Raw genomic sequence first — 13373 nt, forward strand, 5'->3', positions numbered from 1 at the left:
ATGACAAGACACACAAGAGACTATTTGCATGAACAATTAACTTACAAAACTTTAGAATTATGTAATTTTGATTTTTAATTATGGCAATTTACAAATTTTTTTGCTTTTGCTCATAGTCTCAATTCATCATTCTTTGGTCACACTTAGAGACATATCACGATTAGATGCTTGTGGTACCTTACAATCTACATTTTAAGTATGAAAAAATGGATGCAATATATATAAAATATCATTTAAAAAATATAAATCTATTCCTGATGATATCAGAAATTGATTAAATTTAACAATAACAACAACTAGTTATTTGACAATGTCATTGTAAGTACACTGGTTCAAACTCGAAATGATTAAAAATTTGAAAAATATTTGTATAAATTTGGTTCAAGTTTCTTATCCTAAATCTAAAACTAGTTATTACATTATAACAATAAGACACTAAAGCAGTATTTCAATCAGTCGATTAATGTACAGACCTTAATCAAATTTGAACAAGGAACGAAATCAATATCGCATTAAAAAAATGAGAATCATGTCAGAATTCAGCTACCTTTTAAAAATTTCAAAGGTCTTAAATTTTCTAAATTTTTTTACTCATAGGCACGAGTTTCTACTGAAATATGACACTTATATGTTACGAAAGACATTGTCTCATGACACGATCTGACTACATATTGACTTGATGGCAACCTGATGATATAATTAACAAATGTGGAAATTTCTTACAAACCAATATAGGAAGATAAAGCCATTAAATTTGGTTTAGTTTAAAAAATTTTCAAACTCGTTTAGGTTTAGAAACAATGGCATATTCAGTATCATTAACAATCTTATGTTTTGGCTCCATCATATTAGCAGACGAATTAGATTTTTTTCTTATTATTCCATATCCATGATGACTATCATCTGCTAACCTAACTGCATTCATATCTTCAACAACATCATAATTATTTGAATTTGGATTAGCTTCTATAGATGATTGAGTCATAAGCTGTGAACTTTGAGAAGAAATGGTTGAACAATTAGGTGTCCTATATCCTGACTTATTTTTGTTTTTGTGTATCGATCCAAAATGTTGTAATCTATCATAATCTGGAGGATCGTTTGGGCTGGGTATATTATGTATGATTGATGAAGTGTTACTTTTGACAGAATTAGTGGCAGACAGTGGAAAAGACATTGTTTCATAATGAGAATCTTCATTTCCATCTTTGTCACTTTTCACTTGTTTTGATGCTTTCATCCTCTCAGTATGTGGTACAGTTTCCATTCCATGAGTTTTCCATGCGTCACTTCTAACTTCAACTAAATCATAGGAATGTTTTTCATCATCTGTAACAACTATATTCTTTTTTGGTGGATCAGGTGATGTTGGTGAGCTCAGCTTTCTGTATTTGCCAGAAGCTGATGGATCAGAAATTTCAGAATCAAATGATTTCTTATCCAATTTACTCGTAAATACAGGCTTACGTGGAGGTTTCAATGGTTTTGGTTTAGCTGGAAGTGGAGGTTTGACGGGCTCTGTTGGTGAAACTGGAGAAAGTAATGGTTTTGGTGGTTTGACTGGTTCTGTTGGAGAGACTGGTGAAAGTAATGGTTTCTGTGAATTTTGACAAAATGATGGAATTTCCAAGTCAATAAGGTTCTTTGACAGATTTATACTAGAAGGTGGCAAAGGTGATCGAGATCCTGCTTCCATTGACAAGGCAGCTTGAAATTGAGCATCATTGTTTTCTATAGTTGGACTATGTTCTCCATTTAACATTTGTTTCATTTTCTTCTTATTCGAAGTAAAACATCTGTATATTTCTAACTGATTCTTATGTTCTAAACAAAATGCACCTTCACCAGAACCACATCTTCTACCTGCTTCAAAAGTAAATTTTCCATCTCTGTAACCATACTTTCTTATATATTGATAAGGCCAAGTGTAGAGCATCTTATGATTGTCCATCAGTTTCATTTCTGTTGCACCAACTATCAAAGTGTAGTTTTTCCATAACTCTAAACCACATTTCTTTGATGCTTCAGTCTCTGCTATTCGAACAGTAAAAATGCCCTCTCCACTTGTGCAGTACAGATCATTGTCTTCTTCTACTGTCATGCATGATGTATCATCTTTAAATGCAACTAATTGAAAGGCACCTATCCAATTGGCCATGTCACTTTCGGATAAACAGCCAAAGTGGTAAACTCCAGTTTTTGTTACCAGCTGTTAAAAATAATTTTATTCTTGTTTATTGTAGTTTAATACATTGTATGATTTACTTTTACAGTTGACTGAAACCACTCACAGTAAAAACATTGGTCTGAGCACTTGGTGCTATCTTGACACATGCTTCCAAAGTAATGATACGTTGAGTGTGTTGTTGACTTGCTGCTTCATCTTGATTGTCATAAATTTCTAATCGCTGAATACCATAATTACTGGCTCTGAAAATTTGGCAGAATTTTTTGTGCCATGTTTTCTAAAAATAAATATAATGTTTTAAAAATCGATCATTACATTTGTGGCAAATCTGATTTTATGAGTGAATGTTATATATAATAGATCATAATAAAATTACAGCTCTGTATCTGTATTCATGTGAAACAAATGACATTATGAGTCATCAGCATCAATGATTCATGAAATATTATCAGCTTTAAAGAGAATGAAATGACAGCTTACTATAAAATAATTTATGATTTTTTAATTACACTATAGTGATCTCTTTAATCAATTGATGATGATCTAATCATATATACCCCTGCCATCTGTAAGCTTTACTTTGTAATGTTAAAGAACTATTGCCAGTTAAGTAGGAAGTAGATTTTTGTTACTACTAGACATTTTATACATATGTTCTTTTGATAATCTTAAATAATAATTTTTAATTATCCTAATAAGTATTTTCTCAAGCAGAAATAATTGAAAGTACTTCATTTTTTTGTTACAATTACACGAATTGACAATGTCGTATTTCGGAAAAAACTGTCATTCCAGCTCTGTTATTGTTTTTATATTTATTTATAATTTTTCGTTCGAGAGGAAATTAAAAGAATAATTTTCCAACCGATCGAACATATTCAAGGTATGCACAAAAATTTCGATCATTTTCTTTTGGTCGCGGGGCGTTAGCTTAATTAACTAGAAAAATCGTGTCAATGATATTCAAATGGGTAAAGCTAATACAGCCACCTTGTGAAATCATAATTTCCATCAATCGAAGGTCATCATCGCGCAAAGTCAAAATAATAAAGGCGAAAAAGTGCACCAAATGAAAGAAACGAAAAAATAATAAAACCATCGGTTAGGTTAAGGTCAAGCTCACAACAATCCGGAATAAAGCGCAACAGGTAGATAACGAACCTTAAGTTGTCCCAGCATACCCTGAGGTGGTAATAACAAAAGTCCCTGTAGTAGAGGTTCCTCCGGTTCCATCATCATCATCTTGTGCATCAATGGAAAGTAAAATACTAAAAAAAAATAATAATACCAGGCGGGTACGGCGCGCGCGGGGTGGGTCTGAACCTGAAGTCTTTTAAAGCGTATACACAGACGGGAACACTTATACACCTTTCTCTTTCGCATACAACATAAAGGCGTGCGAGAGAGGCGAAAAGAGACGGTTCACCTTTCTCTCAGCCCATCTGTCGACTTTGTTATAAGACAATTCAATGCAGTAAGAAAACTAATTTTATTACTAATCTTTTCTCTCGCACAACTACACTGACAGTGTCTCTCTTTCTCCTCTCTCTCTCTCTCTCTTTCTGCATGCGATACACATGCGGCATATAATCGAGGAACGCGTGCGTGTGATGAGATGCGCTGTACACACTATATATTTTTCTTTTCACGGACGATAAAAAAAGCAATATAACTCTTGCGCACGAGCGACTTCGCGCATTCTGCAGTCTGCACAATGCATACACGTGTGGGGGAGGAGTAGGGGGAGGGACAGCCGAGAAAAGCGCATGAGCAGAAAACAACGAGAAATGGCGCGACAAATTCAAGAATTTAGATTTTTTTTAATTAGCTATTTCAGGAATAAAGGTGATTTATTTTTGATGAACTTTAAATTCTAGGATATTTATTAAAAATTTTAGATCAGTGACATCATAGCCACAACTGCAATCGCGTTATCATACGATTACTTTATTGGCTTTTAAAGTGAACAATATCGAGGAATTTCAATCTATCTTTCAAAAGTACATTCATTCTAGCGAAAGCTAATTATCTCTCTATATCACATTATTTCTAGCTTTTATATATAGGTGCGTCATAAATTAAAGTAGATTCAACGGCATTGACAAAAAACAACACGTGACGTCCTCAGCCAGATTCAACGTGGATATGATTCACATCCTGTTTTTTCTCTTCTTATGTCAAGCTTTTCTTCTATTATATATATTCTCGAGCTTTTTTTACAGCGAACTGCTTACAATTATACAGCACATTGTTTTCGCATTACTCAGTCGAGCAGACATCAATAGCAGGATGATTGAAGCAGCGATGTATATATATTTTTTAATATTGAGGTAGAACGAAACTTGGAATTAAAAAAGTATCGATTGGGAATGTACTCGAATGTATTCAGGTTTGTATATACTTGTTAGTGCTGAAAAACGTGTTATAAGAGTAAAATGAGGTGCTGAAAGAAAAATTCTTGTGCGATATACTTGAGTAATAAGTTTTTTTCATTTTCATTTGCTTGCTTTTCAATCATAAGTTGATTACAACGTATTGCAAAACGGAAATTAATAATTTCGATGTGTAATTTAAAAATTCGGACTGAGTGAAAAACAATTTTTTTTAAACATGCATGCTCTAAATACATTTTTATAAATGTATTCTTGTAATTTATAAAAAGAAATTACTTACTTAAAAAAAAATATTTTTGATTTGAAATTTTTTTCAACATTATTTTAGAAACTATTTTTGTACGGGAAAATAAAATTCTCATTTTAATAAATGCAACGACATTAAAAAAACTTTAGTTGAATGTATTTTTAATTGTCAATGGAAAAATGTTTTAAAATATGATCAGGATAAGTTAAATATCTCATTGATAAAAAAAAAATTAGAACATTAAAAATTTTCCAACATTGATATCTTCCAGTGTATGCCTCCAATAAGAAAAGCAAACTCAATCACCGACCAAGATATACGAAGACAAACTCATTACGATGGGCTCATCAATGAGTAAAAGCGCGACCTTTTTTTGCACCCAACCCCGTAACCCGGATTCACTTTCCTCGCAATCGTCTTCGAGACTGAACGTATACACTGCTCAATATTTCAACGCTGTCGAATGTGTTATAACATCTCGTCGCGTCAAACTGCCGAGTGAGTCGTTGGATGTCGAAGGGTACGAAGTATAATGTTACTTATGTCGTTGTTGCTTTTGCTGAGATTTGAATGGACAATTGGATACAATGATTTTCCATCGTTGATGACTGCTAATGCTACAATGGGTTTGTTTTTACTACATTTAATTGATAAATAAAAATAAGTGATAAATTTATCTGCCGTCAATAGTCTGAAATTGGTATTATTCAGTCTTACTTTGGTCACTTATAAAATAGCTTCATTGTGGTGCATTATCATAACTACTTTAGCATAAACTGGAAATGGAGAAACGAAAATGAGAAAAAGTTCACATTGACGGTCTATTGTAGAAGTTATATTGCACTCAAAATTGAAAAACGAAGCCTTTTCAATATCGCCTGATAGGCTCTTTGTATTCATTGCTGTTCGAATGTTCACATTCAAATCATTATTATCAAATCATAGCTGTCGTTGTTGAGAAAACATTCTTCAAGGACGACAACGACTACAGAGATGGATTAGCGGACATTACTGATTTAGTCATTGGTATCATAAAGGACAATATGAAGAAAGGTGGTATTGATACATTTGTATTTGGAGATACCAATACTGACTTGAAACGAGGTAAATTTATTTTTTCCGTTATTCAAATGTCTGAGAGTGAAACTGAATAATTGTCAATAGTTGAATCACAAAATCATTTGCATAGTAACGTAGTGAGCTTGCAAACTCATTAATTTCAACGAGACAGTTAAAATTGTCATAGCTTAGCTAACCCGATAAAAGCAAGTTTCACAGCTATGATTTCTTCATACTGATGCAACTCTAATTGCAGATTATACGATTTTACTCTCAGTGGCAACTTGCCAGACAACTTGGAATTTATTCAAGCGAGCGCTGCAGGAAAAGCTTGTGCATCTAGCTATAACTGGTATTTTACATTTTTATATTCTTTTACCCGACTATACACACGGTTCAATTCTTCTTCTCTCAATTTTGTAATATTTTTATATATTTTGTTTAGCAAACTCTTTCATGTTGTTAAACGTAATTATTGAATTGTTTCAAACTAACATTATGAAAATTCTCTTATGTTGACAAGATATACAAAACTAAATACATTATTATATAAAAACAATTAGAAAGAGGACTAAGCGGATAAAGTAGATAAATCAAAATCTAAAATAAGTCTCCGAGAAAACGAGAGAATAAGTATAACAAATATATCTTATTTTATGTTAATGGTTATAAATCACGTAGATTCGGATTGTCCGAGGTTGCCGGAGGGCGATGGCATAAGTTTGCCACTTATTGATTCTGGTGAGGAATTGGCACAAATCTTTCTCGATCTTCGAATGTCAGCCACTCTTGCGTGGACCAAAATTAATTTTCTCCATGATGACACTTTTGGTAAGACTTTTCCCCGCTGCTAACTTGTTTGCTGCCGATATACCAAATCTGTCGTTTATTTTGCTAATCGATAAAGAGCATATAACTTGTTGACTGATGGTCATATTCGAAAATAAAAACTGTTCATCAGTCTTCGAAGTGTCATTTCTCAGGGCGGATTAGACGAAGAGACAACTTTTCATTTTTATGCTCGTCATCAATTTCACTCGACGAAATTGTTTTCATCGAGCTTTACCGCTTACACGCGCATCGAAGAAAGCATGACATTGCATTTCGAGAGACTCCGCAGTATCTCCAAAGACAGACCTCGCTCAAGGCACACACTAGAGAAAAGTGCAAAACACAGAAGTCACTCGCGGCTATCGCAACAAGCATCAAGCCTACGTGATCCTCCCTGCCATTATTCCGGGGAGAACAAGCTAAAATAATATTTTACAGATCGCGACATGATCAGTCGAGTGGTAAAGGCGTTGTCGGTGGAGTTGCCGAACAAAAGGTTATTGCTGTCGACCCGTGCCATCTTTTCCGTGCACTACGACAAGTCAGATAGTGTTATGAAGCAACGTATTCACAATATGCTTGCGGACTTTCACGTCGAACAGTTGGGTAGCTGTTTCATGGTCATCATTTCCATTGATATGGTGCCTACCATGATGGAAGTTGTGAGTATATATACGATTTTTGTTTTATGCGGAGAATGTCGACAGGTAAACACTAACCAGAGTATTCCGATTTAAAGACGGTTGCTCTGTCATATCGAATGAAAACGTATGCGTATGATTGCCGTGATCCTCGGGAATAATTAGTGATCATTAAAAGCAATTCGAGTCTCGCGCAACGCTTGAAGTATTTATATACAAAATAATCGGACTACGTACGGGTTTAAGATGCCAAATAAAAAGACTTGCCAGAAAATAGAAAGCAAGTGCGACGACGACAAGCAGAACGCGTCATCGACAAATGCGCGAGGCAAGCCAGTCTATTGGCGTTACGCACAGTTTCGAAGAGTCGGGGCACAGCAAATAGCAGCACGCGACAACTAATTGAAACTGATCGTTGAACTTACATTACGCAGGCAAAGTCACTGAGAATGGTGAACCCAGAAAGCCAATGGCTGTACGTCATTAGCGACGGTGCGGGCCACGATGCCAACGTCACAATGTTCCTCGACCTCCTCGCCGAGGGCGAAAACGTCGCTTTCATCTACAACGCCACCAACCTTGGCCCCGAGTGCAGCGTAATTAAGACATCACACCTATTACCCGTTCCCATTTTTTTTTGTTTTCTCCTTCGATGGTGAATACAATTGCAAGTTCTGTTATTTGCTTATTTGTCATTGAGGAAGTGGCTTTGGATGTTGATATTTATAGAAGCTTATCTTGCGACATTGCCCTTTATAGTATGAAACAGTGACAAGAGCAAGATTTAACGAGCTTTACTTTTATGCGGCTGAAATGAAATTACTTTTATTCTGTAAAGCTTGTCGCTGGTAAGTTATGTCAGCTGTGAAATTGAAGGTTTTGAAATCTTGCTCTATTTTACAAGCTTGTTATTGCAATTATTTCAAAGCAGTTGGTTATTATTTTTATATTACGCTTCTATTCAATGCCATTGAGATGCTGTTTTTCTCGAAATACTATGCAATGAAATTGTAAATCTCAAGTACTAAGTTGATACTGGATTCACAGTGTTAATTAACATCCCTTAAAATATTAATATTTTAACGAGATCACTGTTTATACAAAATACTATCCAACGTTTATTTGAAAATTCGAATTCTTTCGGCGAACTCATAGTTTTTCTATTGCACAGATGGGACTGGCGTGTCACATCAAAGAATTGGTGCGCGCGTTGGCGGTAAGTTTAGAAAATTCACTTAAAACCGAGCTTGAACTGTACGATAGCGTCACCGAGGAGGAGTTTGAAGTTGTCAGATTATCAAAAGCCGAGCGCAAAGATGAGATTATTAAGAGTGTGAACGTAAGTATAAAGGTTTGCGTATAAAAAGGAACCAAGAAAAAAGTCTTAGTTGTTTCTTCTGACAGTTGCTGTTCTGTCGACCTTAAATTTTCGATTTCAACAATCTCAAATTGCTTCTCTTTCGCCCCACGAATTAGTCTATACATGCGATACAAATTTACAGAGAGAATTGACTGAGCTCCGCTCTGGCACGACCAACACCTGCGGGGAGTGTATCAGTTGGAAAATCGCGTCGGCAATCACATGGGGCGCATCGTTTGCCATCAACGAAGCGAAACAACATCGCAAAGCCAAAACAGAATCCAAGAAGAAAGCCATCGGCGAACTCATTGACTCGGGCACCTGGAGTTCGGCCCCTGGTGTTCGAATGAATGAAGTGTTATTTCCCCACATCGAGCATGGCTTTCGGGGCAGGTCACTGCCCGTATCGATCTATCATGTAGGCTTTTTTTCACTATTTCTGTTCAAACACCAATAAACGCGAAAATTTGCATGCATCGATTTTCCCATTAGACATACGCGCGCGCGCACGGGAACATCGATGCGCAACAAGCGACTTGCCATTCGAGACATGCGCGACTGAACTGAACTGAAAAAAATAGCAGGTTCTCGAAAAAAAATCTGAAACGATTGCTTTGCAGAATCCACCCTGGCAGATCCTCTCACTCTCGAACACAGATCAGCTAGAATTCGGAGGATTGGTCTTTAACATTCTCGATTATCTGAGCTTGAAGTTAAATTTTACGTATACCATGCAGTTGCCGTCGGACAACGATGTACTACGCAAATCCCAGCATGATAATAACAATAATACCATCAAGAGCAAGGTAAAAAGATACAAACTTGCTCAAGTAAATCCGAAACAAGTCATTACAGAACGATAATACTGCGGCATGTCGTTTCAGAAAACCGTCAAATTCGTAAGTATAATAAAAATGCCAAGCACTCGAAAGACAAGGCGAAACCTCGTAACATTATACGTGGCAGGATGAGAACGAGGCAGCGATATCAGTAGCACGGAAAGTGCCAGCGGAATTGATCGAGCTTGTACGCGATGCGCGAGTGTTCCTTGCAGCGGCTGCTGTTACGATTGGCGAGAACACGAGAAACATCAATTACACTTACATGATCGCCCAACAGACCTACTCGCTATTGTCGGCCAAGCCGAAGCTGCTTTCACGTGCTCTTCTATTCATGGCACCCTTTACGTCCGAGGTGATATTGATTTCTTTTTTTTTTCTCGGTTAATAGTGTCGCGTAAGATCGACGGCTGAAATTCATTGGAACGTAATTTTGTAAAAATTCTGAGTTCTTTCTCGTTGGACATCCACACATTGATGATTCAGAAATGTGACTCCTGCTGCTCATATTTACTCGAATATTCTACCTGGCTATTTTCAAATTATATTTATTTCTTGATTTGACGCTAAAAGTAACAAAACACAAGGAAACTCTTTTACAGAGTAGCTTTATCAAAACACCTACAGAGTATATTATTACCTATACAAATGTAAATGATCATACATTTGTACACGTTTTTCCACATGGCAGACATGGGCGTGTCTAACATCAACACTTTTATTGGTTGGACCGTTTCTGTACATGATTATAAAACTAAGCCCAAAACCAATGGAACCCGACGAAGTCGTTGGCCTTTCGACCACTTGGCAATGCACTTGGTACGTTTATGGCGCTCTTTTACAACAAGGTACTTTGCGTAACTGCTCGATCAAATCGATTTATTCAATCATCGATAAGATAATCTATCAGGAATAACTAACAGGTGGTATGAGTCTACCAAAGGCAGACAGTGCGCGTTTGATAGTTGCCACCTGGTGGATCGTAGTTATGGTCGTAGTTGCAACTTATTCTGGCAATCTTATCGCTTTTCTGACTTTTCCACGAATGGACGATCCAATTGATACCGTTGACGATCTTATCGCGCGTCAAAATGAATTCACTTGGGTTTATCCCAACGGCAGTGCTTTGCAAAATTATCTCGTTACTGCTTCGCAGGAGACTGATAAGGTATGTGATATTACGATGAAAAACGTATTTATGCATTCTCTAATAGCCGCAATTTAACAGTACAAAAAGCTACTGGACGGTGCCAAGCAAGAGGATCCAACCGAGCCGCGTCGTGCATTGGCTAAGGTGAAGGATAGCAATTATGTTTTAATAGATTGGCGTACGTCTGAGGCCTTTCTCATGCGACTTGATCTTATCGAAACCGGTGTATGTAACTTTCACGTTGGCACTGAGAATTTCATGCATGAAAATATGGGATTACTCGTTGCTGCTAATAACCCTTATATTGATCTCATCAATAATGCGTACGTTTATCTTCGTTTTCTGTGTTTACCGAGATGAAATTTGACATAACTTATAAAAAAACTCGGTTAAATTACGATTCAAATTACTTTCATTCCAATGGAATTGCTTTTGAACAAGTTTTTCTATGTAGTCAAATTTAGTATTTGTTCATTATAGAATTAGTTTTTCAAAGCAAATCTTCATGACAAATTATTAAAATAAAATAAGAAAACAAATCAAAGCTCAGTTGTACAAATTCCTCACACAACTCTTTCAATATTTTAGAATCATAAGAATGCACGAAGCAGGCCTTATCAGCAAGTGGTCGTTGGACGTACTACCATTGAAAGACAAATGCTTCGTAAATAAAGCAAGTCAGGAAGTCACCAATCACAAAGTTGACATGGGCGATATGCAAGGAATATTTTTCGTACTCGCCATCGGTATAAATCTTTTTTTTTGTAATTTTTTAGTCTAGCTCCACCTTAAAATGCTTACGTTTCTCTTAGGATTCACTCTGGCGGTGGTTCTCATCGGTAGCGAGTTCATCTGGCACCACCGGAAAATCCTTGCTGAGAAAAATTTGATTCGACCGTTCGCATCGTAAATTCGTTTCCTCGGCCTTTTTTCGTCTAACTATTTTATTATGCACCTACACGTGTAATTCGTCGACAAGGATTATGTAATTGATTTTTCCTTTGGGAATGATATTTTTGTATTAAATGTTGTAGTTAATAAAAAAAATCTGTTGATTAAATCACTGTAACTCTGCTCCATTATCAGTATGAAAAATAATCACCCAAGACAAAGATAAAACAAATTCTATTTGTAGAGAATCCTAATGAAAATCCAATCAACAGTTCCTTTCATCTCGCAACGACACTGCAATTGCCTCCAGCACAAAAAGAAGAAAGAGGATCAATTGAAAAATTAGTCGTCGTAAAATGGCAGCAATCGATGAGGACAATTATGCGAGCAGGGAGGGAGGGCATTGTGCCTGATCGTTACGTATTTAGCGTGAAGTAAAAGTCGCCGTGTTGCGTAAGCCCGGAGGGAATAATGATTCTTCTACTCGTAAATCGCGCCGCGCGCGTTTTTTTCTTCCATTTATTTCTCTCTCGCTCTTTCTCGCAGCGAAGCTTATAATTAGGACGAGCCAGCGAACTGGCCGTTGCCTTTTGTTGCCGAGGCTTCGCTTTGTTTCTCTCTCTCTCTCTCTCTCTCTCTCTCTGTCTTTCTCTCTCGGTGATGTTACAGGTTACACGGAGGTGAATGTTTGTCGGCGAGCGAGCAATTGATCCGCGTGTTTGTCGTGGGATTGGAAATGAAGAGGAAAAAAAGTCAATTTAATTTCGCTGTCGCGAGAGTCGATTTGTTTCGATAAATTATTGTGCGTGCTCTCTAATTGGAAATCGACTGTCAACTTCAAATATTGGCCGTCATATTTGGAGTTTCAACGTGTAAATAAAAGAAAAAGCGCGTGTTAAGTTCCTATCGGAGAAGTAACTGAAAGCCATAAATAAGTGCACAGATCACCTGCTTTATCTTCTTTCGTTTACATCTCACTTTCTTTAGTACGAATTTCGAAAAGTTTAAATATCGTTCAAAATTTCTCAAATTTAAAATTGTTGATAAAGTGCAGTTTATATCCGAGAAATTTTCTCTTCCAACAAGATGGGAGCTTTGAAAAATAGTGTATATTTTCTAGTAGAAACAACCTTTAACCTTATTGATTTTTCTTACAAATTGTTCTTTTTGCTCAACGCGTCGCATGAGATGTGATATTGCTTTTTTCTTCGTGTTAGATCGACTAAAAAAGTATTTAGTATCTTATCGGTCACGAAAATGTTTTTTAGCAGAATCAAATGCAATTTATCGGCTTTCGATAACTTATTTTTCCTTATTTTTTACATCATTTTCTTTTCACCATGAAACATTTTAGTTCGATTTTTTATTACCAGGCAAATCGACAATTTTCTTTTATTATTAGTAAACAGATTTCCTTTTCGATTTGAAATTTAATCAACTCACGTAAATCATTGGTCTCCTGAAATTTCATGTGACATATCGAATGAAAAAACTAGTAATCACTTCATCAAGCTTCGTCTATTTTTCTAAACATTTATCTCGGCCACGTCGAACAAGAAAAAATGTCATTCACTAAAGCTTAACATTTAATTTAAGGTCGTTATAAAAATCTAACATTGTCATGACAATATCGTCAGAAAGAAAAACGCAGCTTCCTAATCTCTTAAAGCAGGGTTACCCATCGTTCTAACAAGTCGCGCGACCTTGCTACAGCAAAGTGAATATCCAACCGGGGAGATACTTTACAGCGACGCACAGCGCGGAGCCGATCTTT

At 36.2% G+C, this 13373-nt stretch overlaps 2 protein-coding genes across 2 annotated transcripts; one reads left to right on the plus strand and one right to left on the minus strand.

The window, feature by feature from the left end:
- Positions 1 to 761: 761 nt before the first annotated feature.
- LOC131669395 (uncharacterized) lies at positions 762 to 3930 on the minus strand. Its single transcript, XM_058944229.1, has 3 exons — positions 3350 to 3930; positions 2292 to 2465; positions 762 to 2209 (listed from the first exon to the last, which is right to left on the minus strand). The coding sequence occupies exons 1-3, from the start codon at positions 3569 to 3571 to the stop codon at positions 776 to 778; spliced, it is 1830 nt and encodes a 609-aa protein (XP_058800212.1). The 5' UTR covers positions 3572 to 3930; the 3' UTR covers positions 762 to 775.
- A 1250-nt stretch (positions 3931 to 5180) lies between these two features.
- On the plus strand, positions 5181 to 11753 carry LOC131669393 (ionotropic receptor 93a). The gene is made up of 16 exons (XM_058944227.1): positions 5181 to 5454; positions 5774 to 5932; positions 6144 to 6239; positions 6569 to 6718; positions 7157 to 7380; positions 7794 to 7955; positions 8531 to 8575; positions 8862 to 9137; positions 9340 to 9525; positions 9604 to 9618; positions 9686 to 9913; positions 10250 to 10406; positions 10482 to 10726; positions 10787 to 11031; positions 11297 to 11454; positions 11521 to 11753. Exons 1-16 carry the CDS (start codon positions 5361 to 5363, stop codon positions 11616 to 11618), a joined length of 2538 nt encoding a protein of 845 aa, XP_058800210.1. The 5' UTR covers positions 5181 to 5360; the 3' UTR covers positions 11619 to 11753.
- The last annotated feature ends 1620 nt before the right edge of the window (positions 11754 to 13373 follow it).

Source organism: Phymastichus coffea, unplaced genomic scaffold, assembly GCF_024137745.1.
Source record: "Phymastichus coffea isolate CEN01 unplaced genomic scaffold, Cenicafe_Pcof_1.1 PCOF00092, whole genome shotgun sequence".
Taxonomy (NCBI): domain Eukaryota; kingdom Metazoa; phylum Arthropoda; class Insecta; order Hymenoptera; family Eulophidae; genus Phymastichus; species Phymastichus coffea.